The 18,313-nt window shown below is 38.0% G+C and overlaps 1 protein-coding gene across 2 annotated transcripts in view; it reads right to left on the bottom strand.

Moving 5' to 3' along the window:
- Positions 1–18,313, bottom strand: part of LOC106086192 (frequenin-1) — a 228,447-nt gene that overhangs the window by 6,860 nt on the left and 203,274 nt on the right. For both annotated transcript variants that reach the window (XM_059366688.1, XM_059366689.1), the window contains 3 exons: positions 7,959–7,983; positions 7,687–7,735; positions 1,287–1,376 (listed from right to left, as the gene is read on the bottom strand). In XM_059366688.1, the coding sequence (XP_059222671.1) occupies positions 1,287–1,376; positions 7,687–7,735; positions 7,959–7,983 (164 nt within the window). The remainder of the gene's footprint in view (positions 1–1,286; positions 1,377–7,686; positions 7,736–7,958; positions 7,984–18,313) is intronic.

Raw genomic sequence — 18,313 nt, 5'->3', positions numbered from 1 at the left:
ACAGTGAGTTTGTTTTAAGCCTACCGACATCCGCCCCAAATATGTTTCAGATCGAATAATATTCAGATTTAGCTGCCATATAGACCGATCTGGCTATAAAGAGTCTGAAACCCATAATAGCTGCATTTATTATCCAATTTCTCCGAAATTTGAATTAGTGAGTTATTTTAAGGCCCCCGCCATCGGATCCAAATATGGTAAAGATCGCACTGTATTTAGATATAGCTGTCATATAGACCGATATGTCGATGAAGGGTCTAAAGCTCATAGAAGCTTTATTTATTATCCGACTTCGTTGAAATTTGAAGTTGTGAGTTGTTTAAAGCCTACCGACATCTGGCCGAAATATGAGTCAGATCAGACTGTATAAATGTAGCTATCATATAGACCGATCTTCCCATTTAGGGTTTTAATCCCATAAAAGCCAAATTTATTGTCTGAAAATTTTACTTGTATATGAGTTCTAGGGACCTGAAAAAAAATATGATTGAGACCAGTCCCTATTAAGATATAACTACGGCTATAGTAGTGGAGTTATAATAAAATACAATAGGATGATTATTATATCCTTGATTAATTTGGTCCATATCGGTTCATATTTGATTATAGGTGCCATATAGAACGATCTCCCGATTTAAAGTCTTAGCCCTATATTTATTATCCGATTTCGTTGAAATTTGACGCAGTGACTTATGATAGGCTTTTCAACATCCGTGTCCTATATGGTTCAGATCGGTTTATATTTGAATAAAGCGGGCAAAAAGACCCATATTTTGCTCTACAAAATTGAACAGTGACTTATATTTATTAGACCACTCAATATCCACGTCGAATTTGGGTGCAAAAGTTATCCCATTTTTACCGGATTGTGACGAAAGGGGGTTTACATGTATACCCGAAGTGGTGCGTATCCAAAGTTCGACCTGGCCGAACTTAATGCCTTTTTACTTGTTCGTATTTAATGAAATTAATTGGATACGAAAGAATTTCTATTCAAATATAGGTGAAAGCTGTTTCATAATGTGTGCATGTGTACCATGTGGCGTATGTGGTATATATCATGCATTCAAAACAATCATACGCTCCCTAATCCAATTGTCTCCATACAAATGAGCATTAATAGTTATTTACTTGAAAAATACTGATGCTTGCTAGCATTTAGGCGATTAGGATTTTGTGAGTATGTGATAACTAAAAAAGCAAACAAGTTTTAATCTAATATAATAACTAAAGTTCAAATGATATGCTTTAATTGAATTTATAGTTTAAGTTAGTTATCTACTCACATTATTCTCATCAAATACCCGAAAGACTAGTGAAGCAAATTTGCTGGGATCTCCTTGGGGAAAGAACTGTTTGTAGATTTTAATAAAACCCTGAAAAAACAAATATTAAAATATCAATATCACCTGTAATTGTATCACTTTTGTAGTAAATAAAATTTACTATCTAAAAAATCTAAAAAAAATTATCACTCACGTAGTTGAATGAAAAAAAAAAAAATCAAACCAACAAACACCCACAAGCATTAAAATCAAAACAAATTTCAAACAAAGCAAATAAGTTTTAAAACAAAAAGTGCTGCAAGCTGCCACATCAAGTGCTTTTAATCTGATACGAAATGCAGCACAATGGCAAAACTCTGGCACTGATGCCAAACAAAACAGAAACGGATATGCGGGATATACAAGAGAAATGTTATAAATTAAAGTTGTTATAGAAATAAACAAGTAATTGAAAAACAAAACAAACAAAGTTTGAGGGGTTTTTACAATGAACTAAAAAAAAGTGATTGATTTTTGTTATTATTAATTCATACATAGAGTGCAAAAATACTTTTAAATAACATTTTTCTGAAAGTAAATCATGTTTTATTAAACTTTGATTATAGGGCATGCCTGTAATCTGCAACTAATTCAAGTAGCACAAGAAAAAAGGTGACAAGTTGTACCTTCGGTGTGGGGAAATTTTGGGTACCCAAATTCGGCCTGGCCGAACTTAAAACAGATTGTATAAAAAAACGTATTAACTCTGTTTATATCAAATTGAAGATTCCCTCTTCTAGAACCTCGAGAAGTTATATAGTGGATTGTTCTTAATGGAGGCGATAATCATGTTGGCAAAAAGGCCTTAATGTACTTCACATACCACATTTCATGAAAATCGAAAAAATTTGAGGCTTTTAGAGACACACAAAAAAAACTCTAATACCAGTGTTGACTTATATAGGGGCTATATGTAATTATAGACATATCTGGACGGAATTTGACCGGGATTTTTAAGTCCACTGTAATATCACAGCAGAGTCAGACCGCGATTTCTGGTGTGAGGACGCCACCTACAAAATCGGCTAAAGGGGAAATTGATCAATATCTAATCAATAACCAACGACCACTTTCGTGATTTCAACGGGCGGATAAAGCAAGATCGACTTAAAATATAATAAATAAAAGCGTGGTAGGGTCCGACGGACTACCATCGATTCTGATATAAATTTACCGTTATGAACTCAGCGGTATTAGATTTATTATGTAAAAATCAAATCGGGTAATAATTTAGGTGTCTACCGTCTCACAATTTTATATCAGGGTATCGGTTTTTAAGAGTTCTATATCAACAGCAAAAATGTTTGCCAGCCACCATTTTTCGTCAGCTGTTTCATGAAACATAGAGAAAATTCTTCCTACTAAATTTTAAGAGAATCGGTTACCAAATGACTATTTTATTTCATTATTTTTGTAAATCGGAATAACATATATAAGGGAGCTATATCCAAATCTGAACCGTTTTTTATACCCACCACCGAAGGGTGGGGGTATATTCATTTTGTTATTCCGTTTGCGACATATTGAAATATCCATTTTCGACCCTATAAAGTATATATATTCTGATCAGCGTAAAAATCTAAGACGATCTAGCCATGTTCATCTGTCTGTCGGTCCGTTTGTCCGTCCGTCTGTTCGTCTGTCCGTCCGTCTGTCTGATAGAGATATTAAGCTGAAACTTTGTATATATTTTTTTTGTTCATAAGTAGGTTAAGTTCGAAGATGGGCTATATCGGACTATATCTTGATATAGTCCCCATATAGACCGATCCGCTGATTTAGGGTCTTAGGACTATAAAAGGCGCATTTATTATCCGATTTTGCGAAAATTTGGGACAGTGAGTTGTGCTAGGCCCTTCAACATCCTACTTCAATATGGCCATTGCAGTGGCCACAAGAGAAATTCTGGTAAGGGTCTTACCGCCCTCGAAACTCAGAATTTATTTGGACAGTTTGGTGGCGCTCAAGACCTTGGGGTCGAGGCTGGTGAGGTCGAGATGCGTGGCGGATTGTTTGGAATCCCTTGGTAGGCCCGGGCCCACGATGTTACGCTGATATGGGTTCCTGCTCATGAGGGGATTTCTGGAAATGAGAGGGCGGACGAGTGCGCCAAGAGGGGCTCGTCTGTGCCGGGCGGACCAGTCATCGGTATTACCTACGTGCCATTTGTCGAGCTACCTCGTCGGTGGCGAGGTGGGACTCGGTAGATGGTTGCCGGACTGCGAAGGCGCTATGGCCGTTCATCGACTGGAGGAAAACGAGGGAGTTGCTGGCGCTCGATAAGAGCTCGATGAGTACTTTGACAAGGGCCATAACCGGACACTGTGCCATAGGCCGGACACTGTGCCAATGACTTCTGTAGGAGTTGCCTCGATGAGGATGAGGATGAGAATATTGAGCACTTGCTGTGTTCCAGTCTGGGTCTGCAGAGACGTATGCTCTTCTTTCTGGGAAGCCGTTTCTTCTGTAATCTGGGTGAACTTGTAAACGTATGTCTCCTGAGGTTTATAGAGGGAACAGGATGGTTCCGACGGGGGCACAAGCTTCGGTGAAGGTAGATCCGTGCTTGCGTCCCTACGCGGTTCTTAACCCCCCTCGCACGGGTTCTCCACTACTCCTGTAGATTTCTTGTATAACCTCTAGTACCTCTCTCTAGGGTACCACAATGGGCCAAACTGGCCTCCGAGTGAACTCACCTTTGGTGGGCAACCCATTCAATCTAACCTTACCTAACATGGACATACGGACAGACAGACGGACAAAGCTAAATCGATTCAGAAAGTGATTCTGGCTCAAGCTTTATACGATCATTTCTGCGATGATAGCCAATATCCAACTCAAGCTCGAATTGGTACATAACCCAATTAAGCATGCATGTGAATATAAATCTCTTGATTTGTCTTCATAACCCTTGATTTGTTATTAACCTCTCTAGGGCGCACACCCCCCTCCACGAATTTTTGTTAGTAAGAAAAGTCGGCTCGTTTTTAAATTTCTGTAGAGGAATTTTTGAGAATATTTTTTGTCAAAATCTTATGGAAATTTGTCTTAAGAGACAGTATCATAACCGTTTCTTTAAAATTCATGGAAATTTTGCCTTCATACAAAATGCTTTTGAAATTTGCGCTTTACAAAAAGTTTCCAAAAATTTTGTTTTCACAGAAATGGGCATGGCAAATATGCCTTTAGAGAAAATGTCGATGATATTTAGGTATAACCATAAATGTTCCTCTTTCGTTTTTCGTAAAACCTGTAAAGAATGTCTAAATTCTAAACGCAAGCTTCAATTTATGTTTTCTCTGACATAATTTGACAATAATTAATCGGATTATACGTTATGCGCAACCCCTTATGCAATATGCAAATGTCAACAAATAGCAGACCATAGTTTGGCAAGAACTGGAACACATGTGCAATCAACAAATCTACTTTAACGGGTTCAAAGCAAAGATACCTCTGTTGTCGTTAGCCACACATACACCACACACAACAAGATTTAATATGCCACAGGACATTGGAAAGCAAACAAAAACATGGAACACTTCTATACATTTGAATAAATAAAGAACACAAATGCTTGGAGTGTGCTATGCAGAATACGAGAAAAACATTTGCAATTCGAAGGCAGCTTTAAAAGAGAGTGCTAAAAACTACTGAACATCAACATGGACACACAAACTCAAATGAACACACACACAACATGTGCTTTTTGGATGCATGTTTTTTTTTTCAATCATAAGCAAAAACATGCAAGTTGATAAACCTAACGTGGGCATGGACATATGAAAGAATTTGCCAGACTACATTTGAGATCATTACTGTCTCACTAGTGACCGTGTGTGTGTGTGTCTTTAGAAGACGGAAAGGATTTTTTACGTCCACATTTTCAAACTCATTGACGTGGATGAGGGTTTTGCAAGTATCCTCCCCCAAAAGGAGGTTCTTCAAAAGTTCTCTTTACGGTCTTGCATTTGAATGTTATATTTGCATAGCAGAGATGTCAGAATTTATGCGAAACTCGCAAAAAGTATCTATTATTTCCATACTTGGTTTAACAGAAGTTTGTATGAGAAGCAAATACTCACAAATGTTTTTGTCAAACAAACTCTACAGAGTTGTGCAACTGGAACGGCCATAGCTGCACTTGTTTTAAATTCAGTTACTTTTTTTTTGCAATCCTTTATGAGTTTCTATGCGGATGAGTTGATTTTCTAGGAGGATCGCATACAAAAGTTCGTTTTTAATTTTTGAACACGAAAATGCATTTTAGGAGTCCTTTTCAATTTTAATTGCGTTTTGACAAATTATTTACATAACTTAATGTGAAAAAAAGTTAAATTGCTTACTTAAACTTTCCTTGGCACACGGTAAAGCGATGACTTGTGGCAAAAAATTATATATTTTTAATTTTTGCAATTGAAAATTTTGTCAAAATATGAAATTAATGAGAAATTTAGTAGAAACAAGTAAAAGCGTGCTAAGTTCGGCCTGGCCGAATCTTATATACCCTCCACCATGGATCGAATTTGTCGAGCTCTAGTCACGGCATTTCTCTTTAGGCAAACAAAGGATAAAAGAAAAGAATTGCTATGTTATTGGAACAATATCAAGTAATGGTTCATTTCGGACCATAATTGAACTGAATATTGGAGACCATAGCAGAACTCATTGTGTAAAATTCCAGCCAAATATAGTAAGAATTGCTCACTTTAGGGGCTGAAGAAGTAAAATAGGGAGATCGGTTTAGAGGAGAGCTGTATTAGGCTATAAATCGATTCATGTCATATACGACACGTATGTTAAAGGTCATGAGAGAAGCCGTTGTATAAAATTTCAGCCAAATCGGATAATACTTGCGCCCTTTAGAGGCTCAAGAAGTCAAGATCCCATATCGGTTTATATGGCAGCTATATCAGGTTATGGACCGAAGTGAACTCTTCTTAGCACAGTTGTTGAAAGTCCTAACAAAACATCTTATGCATAATTTCAGCCAAATCGGATAAGAATTGCGTCCTCTAGAGGCTCAAGAAGTCAAGACCCCAGATCGGTTTATATGGCAGCTATATCAGGTTATGGACCGATTTGAACTATTCTTAGCACAGTTGTTGAAAGTCATAGCAAAACATCTCATGCATGATTTCAGCCAAATCGGATAATAATTGGGTCCTCTAGAGGCTCTAGAAGTCAAGACCCCAAATCGGTTTATATGGCCGCTATATCAGGTTATGGACCGATTTGAACTATTCTTAACACAGCTGTAGAAAGTCATAACAAAACACGTCGTGCTAAATTTCAGCCAAATCGGATAGGAATTGCGCACTCTAGACGCTCAAGAAGTCACCACCTCAGATAGGTTTATATGACAGCTATATCAGGTTATAGACCGATTTCAACCATACTCAGTACAGATGTTGGAAGTCATCATAAAACACATTATGCAAAATTTCAGCCAAATCGGATAAGAATTGGGCCCTCTAGCAGCTCAAGAAGTCAAGATCCCAGATCGGTTTAAATGGCAGCTATATCAAAACGTGGACCGATATAGCCCATTTACAATCACAACCGACTTACACTAATAAGAAATATTTGTGCAAATTTTCAAGCGGCTAGCTTTACTGTTTCGAGAGTTAGCGTGCTTTCGACAGACAGACGGACGGACGCACGGACAGACGGACGACTGGCTAGTTCGACTTAAAAGTCATGACGATCAACAATATATATACTTGTCGGTTCAAATTTAGATATAGCTCTCATACATACATTTCGCCCGATTTTCACTCCTTGAGCCACAGCAAGCGCATTTATTGACCAATCTTGCCAAATTTTTGCACAACGATTTCCTTGACGACTAGCACAATATTTTGGAAGTTGGGTAGAAATCGGTTCAGTTTTTGATATGGCTCCCATATATAAGGTCGTTCGATTTTGAGAAATATTGCAATAAAGTGCTCATTTGTTAACCGATTCTCTCTTATAGGGTTGGTGTGGGGTATTATACAGACTTTTGATCTTCCTCACTGGCTTTTATATAAACTTGTGGCAAAATTGCCAAAGAGAATAGTTTGTTTTATTAGATGTAAGTTTTCGCAAAGATATATTTCTACATCGTTAAACTTTTATTGGCATACAAATATATCCAAATTTTCCGCTTTGAAAAAAGTTTTATTCTTTGAAATGTCTCAAGGTTATAAAAAAAAAACTAATAAAAAGCAATAATAAATTCTTTAATATTAAGCCATTTCATGCTGATAAAAAAAAAATTACGAAAAACAATATTTACTACTAACATAAAAAAATACAAACATAATAAATATTGGGTGCTTAAACCTAAAACCATTTGCAAATTAAATCCTCCACTTACTTGTTCGGTGAGTAAACCATTCGGACAGTCTTTTAGAAAACCTTTGTGCCTAGACGAGACAAAAGACAGATAAGATAAAATAACAAGAAAATGTAAAAGTACCAAGACTTAATGGTTATATCAGGTATTGACAGGGGAGCCATAATGGCTTTTCTCATTTATTAAAGTTTGTCGAAAATATTTTCAAATGTTGACTTTATGCAAATGAGAGGCGGGCAACGATATTTTATCACAGATAACCACAACAAAGAGCTCTGCTTCATTCTACTTACCATTGTCTTATCTCTTTTTCGGTGACTGTAACGAGAAAGAGAGAGGGAAGGAGAGAAACATTAATTCATTTAATGCTAAAATTGTTTATTTTACGACAATTTGTACTGAAAAGCAATGAACGTTAGTTACCCAGAAGGACAAACATAGACAATGTCTTGTTCTCTTCTTCTTCTTCTTCTTCTTGGTGGTGTTGGTTGTGGTGATGAGAATAACAATGACAAAATACCACCAAGGAGAACAGCCAATACAGCTGCAACAACTAAATCTTTTTGAGAATTTGTAATTTTTGTGATTAAGTAAACAAAATTTCAAATTTAACCACAACTTTGCTGCTAATGGCTGTAATCATGCAACAACGTACACTCAAAGAAAATAGAAGGTCTCTATAGAAAATTCAGTTATAAGAGAACGCAAATACTTTTTGAGAGCGAAATTTGCCTTGCCCTAAATAAAATTTAAACCAAGTTAAAACTAGCTAAAGTCGGGCGAAGCCGACTTTTTTATGTCCACACCATATGGGTATGGGAGCTAAGTTGTCGAAACTAAAATTTCCTTAACTTCGAAATGTTGCATTTCGACCAAAATCCGGACATATTGTAGGGTTCATAGAGGAAATCGATGTGCGAAATTTTGAAAAGATCGGTTGATTAATTAGTAAGCAAGGCTTTTAAAGTGAAAATCGTTAGATACATATGTTCTGTTGCCCAAAAAGTAATTGCGGATTTTTTAAAAGAAAGTAAATGCATTTTTAATAAAACTTAGAATGAACTTTAATCAAATATACTTTTTTTACACTTTTTTTCTAAAGCAAGCTAAAAGTCCCAGCTGATAATTGACAGAAGAAAGAATGCAATTACAGAGTCACAAGCTGTGAAAAAATTTGTCAACGCCGACTATATGAAAAATCCGCAATTTCTTTTTAGGCAACCTATAATAGAGATATATCCAAACCTGAAAATTTTTTATGAAATTTACCTGTGATCAGAAATGTTAGTCCAAAATTTTGCGAGGATCGGTTAACCAATGACCAAATTATTACAGTATCAAACAAATCTGGTCTAAAATATATACGGGAGCAATCTGTTAAGAGTGACTTGGGGATTTTGGAAACCAAGCCACCGTTCTGATTGGTTTTGACTTGGAAAAATCCTGGCTTAACTTGGTCTTCCTTTATCTCAAGAGATGAGTTTGTGAATTTACTCGGTAGACCAATCTCCAGACTTAAAGTCTTGAGGCAATAAATTAGCCATTTTCCATCCGATTTCGAAGAAATTTGGCACAGTGAGTTCTGGTAGAACCCCACCCATTCGTGTACAGCGTGTGTACAGTGTGGTCCAGATCGAACCATATCATATCCAAATATTGTTCGATCTGGATCACACTTCTGTCCTATAGAACGACCGCCCGATCTTCCGCTATGAGGTATTAAGGCCATAAAAGATTTATTTATTATCCGATTTCGATGAAAATTGGCACAGTAAGTTCCGAAAGACCCCCTCCCATTTCTGTCAAATGTGGTTCACATAGGGCCATATTTGGATATAGCTGCGATATAGACCGATTTCCCGATATAGATTATTGACCCTATAAAAGGTGCCAAATTTCATCGAAGATGGATGAAAAATTACCAATTTATTCGACTTTAAGTCTGGACTTAAGACTTTAAGTCTGGAGTTTGGTCTAAAAAGCGGCTATTTATAACAAAATTACGATTTTAGGGTATTAGAAGGTCATCTTTATATACAAAGTATACGAAATCATCAAAGATTGTTTAGAAAATGATTTTATAGCCAAAATATCTGCAAAATTATAAATACCCAGCATTTGGGTGTAAATGGGTAAATACCCGGGTATTTATCCAATTTACCGGATATTTACCCGCCGTCCATCTCTATTCATCTCAAATGTGGACACAAACCTCCCCACGATGTCACCTTGGTAGCTACCTTTAACATCCGTTAACGGGAGTGAGCTAAAATGTTCCACAAGTTCACCTATAGAACGATAAAAAGATAGGTTGGGGCGTCGGGTTAGTAGCCCATCACGCGGAAAGCTTATAGAAATTACTTTGAAATAACGAAAAAGATTAAAAACGGATTCCCTATATGTTGACGACCCCCACAAACGTACGACCAGGAGTGCCAAAGCGCCTCTAAAGCCAAGAATGCGGCATACAGGGCAATGCGCCAGGCGAAGGAAAGGTATCGAGAGAGAGGAGAAACGTCTTTTCAGCAGAAAGAAGCAGGAAATGGAAAGACTTGAGTGTGAGCGAATAGAGATGTTAAGGAGCCAGAATGAAGTCCGAAAATTCTACCAAAGAAATAAAATTCAACCCGATGGCTTTGGTAGAGAGACATAGAAGGAAATCTGAAGACAGACACATATAGTGTGCTCAGAGACATACACAGATAGTGTGCTCAAAAAATTTAAAAATCGGACAAAAAATAAAGATTTGGCTGCCCGAACAACGAAAAATTGTTGTTCTCACACAAAATTGCCGTTCCCACACGGCATATTATTTACTATTTTTATACCCTCCACCATAGGATGGGGGTAAACTAATTTCGTTATGTTTTGAAATAGCTGCCATATAAACCGATCTTGGGTCACGTTGCATGACGTGTTTTGTTATGATATCCAACAACTGTGCCAAGTATGGTTCAAATCGGTTCATAACCTGATATAGCTGTCATATAAACCGATCTGGGGACTTGACTTCTTGAGCCACTAGAGGTCGCATTTATTATCCGATTTGCCTCAAATTTTGTACGACGGATTCTCTCATGACCACCAATATACGTGTTTATTATGGTCTGAATCGGTCTATAGCCCGATACAGCTCCCATATAAATCGATCTCTCTATTTTACTTCTTGTTTTCTTTTACCCTTTGTTTGTCTAAAAAGAGATACCGGGAAAGAACTCGACAAATGCGATCAATGGTGGAGGGTATATAAGATTCGGCCCGGCTTTTACTTGTTTTTTTTTTTCGATTTTCTCCCACTATGCAGAGTCTCATCATATTCCCGACATGACCTATATCATAAGGTATCACTTGCCGTACCGATTTTGCGTAAGTGAGCTCGTAATTCTATGTGTCCCGTTATGATTTTGAGTAAGTGAGATCGTAATCCTATATGTCCTGTTATGATACCGAAATCAATACTGACCACCTTCCTTTAAGTAATAGCATCGACTTCTCATGATCCGGTCATCCTACCCAGTGTTTCGTAGTTCCAAAGTGTTGCATACCCATTCGTAGTCCACTCCCTTAATGCGGACTTCCTCGACCCGAAATGCTTCGAATTCATCAAGCCTACAGATAGCAATCATCTGGCCTTTACGACAAAATCGTCTGCTCTTTCATTTCCCCTTACTCCACTATGGCGCTCACCAAACCATGCCGATCTCCCGGATCTCCGCCTGCAAGACCTATTATGATCAGACAGTCGAAAGCACACCACAGTCACTGGGTTCTCAATAAAGACCCTAAGCCGCTCTGTCCTCTGTACCATGAACATGCCAGATGGCAATACAAGACTGAGCCTCTGGGAGCAGTGCCTTGCACTCGACTTCAAGTATCGTCTGAGGTATCCAATCGGTAACCTCATTCTTTTTTTCAAGTATTCGATTAGAAACCTCGGTTCCCTATCGTCGCCTCGATTATACCACGATGGTATGACCTGTTTCTTTTCTCTTTCCAATCTCCCATAGTCTTATAGCTGCAGTGGCTTCCTCACACTTAATCTGTATGTCTTTGGGTCGGATATCTAGAATAGTCTCCAGTGTCCTCATCGTTCCACTTATGCCCAGACAACATGTTCTCTTAAACTCTTGTATTATCCCTATATTGCACTTTTTCTCTATCGTAGTTTACCAAACTACTAAGTCGTAAGTAAGTATTGGTCGAATCAAATTCCTTTAGAGCCAGTGTAATATCCTCCGATTCAAGTCCCATTTCGAACCAACGGCCCATCTACATAGTGCCAAACATCTGTGAGTACGTTCTCAGTACGCTTCTGAACGTTACACTTATTATTTATTTCACGTTATTTTCTTGTCCAAGATCACTCCCAAGTATTTGGTCTTGTCAGATGTCAAAATCGTTCTATTGAGAAAACGGGGTGCGACAAAATGGCCCTACCTCGTCTTTCTCGTGAACATGCAAATTTCAGTTTTCTCTGGTGACTCCTCCCCCGAAATGAATCATGGCTACGTTGTTGGGTGTAGGGTATAACCAAAATCTAAAATGATTCAAAAACAAGTAAAAAGGCGTTAAGTTCGGCCGGGCCGAACTTTGGATACCCACCACCTCGGCTATATATGTAAACCACCTTTCGTCAAAATCCGGTGCAAAACTCATAACTTATGTCCCATAGCAGAAATATGTGGAGGGGCTTAACTTAACTCTTTGTCCCAAATTTCGGCAACATCGGACAATAAATGCGCTTTTTATGGCCCCAAAACCTAAAACCGAGAGATCGGTCTATATGGCAGCTATATCCAAATCTGGACCGATCAGTGCGATAATGAGGAAGTATGTCAAGGGGCTTAACTTTACTCACTGTCCCAAATTTCGGCGACATCGGACAATAAATGCGTGTTTTATGGGCCTAAGACCCCAAATCGGAGGATCGGTCTATATGGCAGCTATATCTAAATCTGGACCGATCTGAGCCAAATTCACAGAGGACGTCGGAGGGCCTAAGACAACGCACTGTCCCAAATTTCAGCAAAATGTAGCTTTTATGGGCATATAACCCTAAGTCGGAGGATCGGTCTAAATGGCAGCTATATCCAAATGTAAACCGATCTGAGCCAAATTGGCGAAGAACGTTGTAGGGCCTAACACAACTCACTGTCTTAAATCATAGCAAAATCGGCTAATAAATGCGGCTTTTATGGGCCTAAGACCCTAAATTTGAGGATCGGTCTATATGGCAGCTATATCCAAATATGAACCGATCTGAGCCATATTGACGCAGGATGTCGAATGGCCTAACACAACTCACTGTCCCAAATTTCAGCAAAATCGGATAATAAATGTGGCTTTTATGGGCCTAAGACCCCAAATCGGAGGATCGGTCTATATGGCAGCTATATCCAAATCTAGACCGATCTGAGCCAAATTGACGGAGGATATCGAAAGGCCTAACACAACTCACTGTCCCAAATTTCAGCAAAATCGGATAATAAATGTGGCTTTTATGGGCCTAAGACCCCAAATCGGAGGATCGAAAAGGATCAATTTTGTATTTGGTTTAGCCTATTCGTCGAGTCCTTGAATTCTCTTAAGGCAGCGATTATGTCTTCACCTCTGTGACAATAGTATGTAGTTCTGCATTTGTATACCCTGCACCATAGGATTGGGGTATACTAATTTCGTCATTCTGTTTGTAACTCCTCGAAATATTCGTCTAAGACCCCATAAAGAATATATATTCTTGATCGTCATGACATTTTAAGTCGATCTAGCCATGTCCGACCGTCTGTTCGACCGTCTGTCCGTCCGTCCGTCTAAATCGGACCATAACTTGATATAACTCCAATAGCATGGCAATTCTTTTATCCTTTGTTTGCCTTAAAAGACATAATGGGAAAAGAACTCAACAACTGCGATCCATGGTGCAGGGTATATAAGATTCGACCCGGCCGAACTTAGCACGCTTTTACTTGTTGTCATTCTTATTGGTCTAACTTACTCATATATAAAGGAGAGATTTCTCTTCGATCCTTAGTGGAATAACTAATGATGTATAATTACTTTAGCCTATATAAAGCGAATTTGCCCAAAAACCTTCCAATAAGGTACAGGTCTGCCTGTGTATTAGCCTTTTTGGGGTATAAATAATTTTTTGTAAAGACTTGTTAAGACTAAAAATATTTTTTTTCCTGTGTGCAATAGAAGCTGCCTTCCACGCAGCCTTGTGTTGTCCCTTGTCGAGAACTGTTTGCTCGAGTATTTGCAGTAGCTTAAATCTCAATAAGTGTAATTTTTCATCAAGACCAAAGACAATTGTTTGCGTTTTGTAGTCTCCTTAGCTTTTGCGGTATTTAGAGATTCAAAGGGCCATAAGAATCAACATAACAAAAATAACAACAGCCGCAACAGCAACAACCACAATTTATAATTTGAATACCAAATTCAGAGATTTCATCAAGGACTCATCATCAGCAGCAGCATCATCGTCAACATTTGAGCTCAGTGAAAGAAAATAATGTTGCAAATAGATACTCAAGTCAAACAAAATTGTGAGGTTTTTATGCCAAGGACTCAAGGGACAAGGCATTTAAAGAAAGAGTACGACTGTTGATGGAATGATATTAAAAACGAGGACAAATGGTTACAACAAAATTTTCAATGTTATTATAAAATGTCGAAAAATTTTCCTGAAAAATTGAAAAATGTTAGTGATGGTAATGTTCAAGGCAAAATCGTCGGGAAAACAGATTTTATAACAAGTAAGGGAAGACAAAAATCAGGCGGTGCCGATTATATAATACACAACACTTACTCCATAAGTCTAAATTGGGCGGTAGCATTAAATGGAAGACATAGCTAGATCGAATAAAAAAATAATTCTCAGTAAATCGATTTATTTATCAATATGTCTATCTCTTTTCCTGCAGAGTGTAGCAAACAAATGAACTAAGTTATAATATCTTACACAGACTTTTATATAGATTAGCCAAACCTCCAGAGGACTCTCTACGCTCATGGTTGCCAGATAAAATCTGGTATTACCCGGGCCGATTTGGCTGAAATTTTGCATGAGGTGTTTTGTTATGATTTCCAATAACTGTGCTAAGTATGGTTGAAATCGGTCTATAACCTGATATAGCTGTCATAGAAATCGATTCAAGAGGGCGCAACTATCATCCAATTTGTCTGAAACGTACAACGGCTTCTCCCACGATCCTTAGCATACGTGTCAAATATGGTCTGAATCAATTTACAGCCTGATTGTGGCTCCCCTATAAACCGATCTCCCGATTTTATTTCTAGACCCCCTAAAGGGCGCAATTCTTATTGGATTTGGCTGACATTTTACACAATCACCCTTATTCCCGTTGTCGAAGGCAAAAACCGACAGCAGTCGTAGTCGAAGGCGAATTTGTCGTTTCGTGGTATTCTGTAACTTATTCGCCTTCGACAGTTTGATGATATAAAAATATTGGTATTGGGGACAAATGCGATCCATGGATTAGGCCCGGCCGAACTTACCACGCTTTTACTTCTTTAGTATTATAAACCAAAATCAATCTGGACCAAATGATCAATTTGCTGCAGCCAATGACCTACATTAATAAGAATTTATCTATAAAAAATTTCATGCGGATAGCCTCATTCGTTCGAACGCTATTGTGATTTCGGCTATCCACTGAACGGACGGACGAATATGGGTAAACTGACTTAACCCATTAACGGCAAATGGGTAGAAATTAACCCACAAAATTGAAATGTCTAAGAAAAATTCCAGCTCGAGTTAGGAAATGAAATTTTGATTGGCGTAAAATGGATGAGTGAAACTATTGGGTTGCCCAAAAAGTAATTGCGGATTTTTCATATAGTCGGCGTTGACAAATTTTTTCACAGCTTGTGACTCTGTAATTGCATTCTTTCTTCCGTCAGTTATCAGCTGTTACTTTTAGTTGCTTTAGAAAAAAGTGTAAAAAGTATATTTGATTAAAGTTCATTCCAAGTTTTATTAAAAATGCATTTACTTTCTTTTAAAAAATCCGCAATTACTTTTTGGGCAACCCAATAGTTAAAACAAGTAAAAAGGCATTAAGTTCGTCCGGGTCGAATGTTGGATACTCACCAACATGGGTATGTATGTAAACCACCTTTCATCATAATCCAATGAAAAACATATTAATTATGCACCCATAATCCAAATATGGTCCGATTTAGATCAAATTCGTCTCAGATATTGAGTGGTCTAATGAATACAGGTCACTGTTCAATTTGGGTTCAATATTGGACTTTTTGGCGGCTATATCCAAATATAGACCAATCTAAGCTATACAGGAGAAGGATGTCTAAACGCCTTACGCAAATCACTGTCAACTTCAGCAAAATCGGATAATAAATGCAGCTTTTATGGGGCCAAGGCCTTAAATCGAGAGATCGGTCTATATGGCAGCTATATCCAAATCTGGACCGATCTAGGCCGTCTTCAAGAAGAATATCGAGAGGCCTAACACAACTCACTGTCCCAGATTTCGGCGAAATCGAACAATAAATGCGCTTTTTATGGACTCAAGACCTTAAACCGAGAGATCGGACTATATGGCAGCTATATCCAAATCTGAACCGATCTGAACCAAATTGAAAAATAATATCGAAAGATCTAACACAAGTCACTGTCCCAAATTTCGGCGAAAACGGAAAATAAATGCAGCTTTTATGGGCCCAAGACCTTAAATCGAGTGATCGGTCTATATGGCAGCTATATCTAAATCTGGACGGAACTGAGTCAAACCAAAAAGGATGTCAAGTGGCCAAACTGTCGCAAACTTCATCAAAATTGGATAATAAATGAGGCCTTTATGGGCCTAAGACCTTAAATCGGCAGATCGGTCTATATGAGGGCTATAACAACATATAGTCCGATGTACCCCATCTTGGAACTTAACGTGCCTATGGATAAAAAAGGAATATGTGCAAAGCTTCTGCTCAATATCCCTATTTTTAAAGACTATTGGGTTATTTCAACAAACACACAGAAAGACACACAAACGGGCGGACAAACGGACAGACAGACATAGCTGGATGGTCATAGACTTTTACAACGATCGAATATTTATAAATTATAGTGTCGGAAATGGACTTTTCGATGTTTTGTAAACGGAATGACGAAATGTATTTACCCTCCTCCTTCGGTGGTGGGTATAAAAAGTGTTCCCGTCATTTAAGGTCGTGTCGAAAATAAATATTTATATCCACCACCATAGGATGAGGGTATATTAACCAAGTCATTCCGTTTGTAACACTTCGAAATATTGATCTAGGACCCCATAAAGAATATATATTCTTGATCATTTCGACATTCTGAGTTGATCTAGCCATATCCGTCTTTCGAAATCACGATATTGTCGAACGCGAACAGCTAGCCCTTTGATATTTTATACAGATACTTAAAATTTATGTAGGTCATTGGGTACTGCGAATGGGCCCTATCGGTTCAAATTTGGATATAGTTCCGATATAATCCGATCTCCAGATTTGACTTCTTGAGCTCCTGGAAGCCCGAATTTTTATCCGATTTAGCTGAAATTTTGAAAATAGTGTTTTGTTTAACTTCCAACAACTGTGCCAAGTACGGTCGAAATCGGTCTACAACCTGATTTAGCTCCCATATAAACCAATCTCCCGATTTGATTTCTTGATACCCTGGAAGCCTCAATTTTTGCCTGATATGTCTGAAATTTTGCACATCGTGTTTTGTCATGACTTTTAACAACTGTGCCAATTACGGTCCAATTCGGTACCATATAAACTGATCTCCCGATTTGACTTCTTGAGCCCTGGGAAGCCTCAATTTTCATCCGATGTAGCTGAAATTTTGTACGTAGTGTTCTGTTATGACTTCCAACAACTGTGCCAAGTATAGTCGAAATCGATCTATAGCCTGTTATAGCTCCATATAAACTAAATCTCCCGATTAGAATCTTACTTTGCACAGTTGTTGGTAGTCAAATCAATACACTTCTTGCAAAATTTCAGCCAAATCGGAAAATAATTGCGCCCTCTAGCGGTTCAAAATGTCAAGATCCGAGGTTGGTTTATATAGGAGCTGTATTAGATTATGATCCGATTTGGACCATACCATGCGCTGTTGTTGATGGTGAAACCAAAACATTTTATGCAAAATTTAAGTCAAATCGAATAATAACTTTGCCCTCTAGCGATTCATGAAATCAAGATCCGAATTCGGTTTATTTCGGAGCAATATCAGGTTATAGAGTGATTTAAACCACACTTGGCATAGTTGTTGGAAGTTAAAAATTAAACTCTTGGTACAAAATTTTAACCAAATCGGATAAGAATTGCGCCCTGAAGAAGTTCAAGAAGTCAAGATTCGATACCGGTTCATATGGCAGCTATACCAAAATATGGACCCATTTGGCTCATTTACAACCTCAACTGACCTAAACTAGTAAGAGGTATTTGTGCAAAATTTGTAGCACCTAGCTTTACTCCTTCGAAAGTTAACGTGATTTTGACAGAGTGACAGACAGACAGACGGACGGACGGACATAGAAATGGTGGAGGACATAACAATAATTGGAGATAAGCCTACTAAAGGGTGATTCTGTAAGAGCTATGGGAAAGTTTTACAAAAAAATCA

The sequence above is a fragment of the Stomoxys calcitrans genome, chromosome 4, assembly GCF_963082655.1.
Source record: "Stomoxys calcitrans chromosome 4, idStoCalc2.1, whole genome shotgun sequence".
Taxonomy (NCBI): domain Eukaryota; kingdom Metazoa; phylum Arthropoda; class Insecta; order Diptera; family Muscidae; genus Stomoxys; species Stomoxys calcitrans.
Note: the sequence above shows the minus strand (reverse complement) of the source record. Positions and strands in the feature narration are given on the sequence as shown.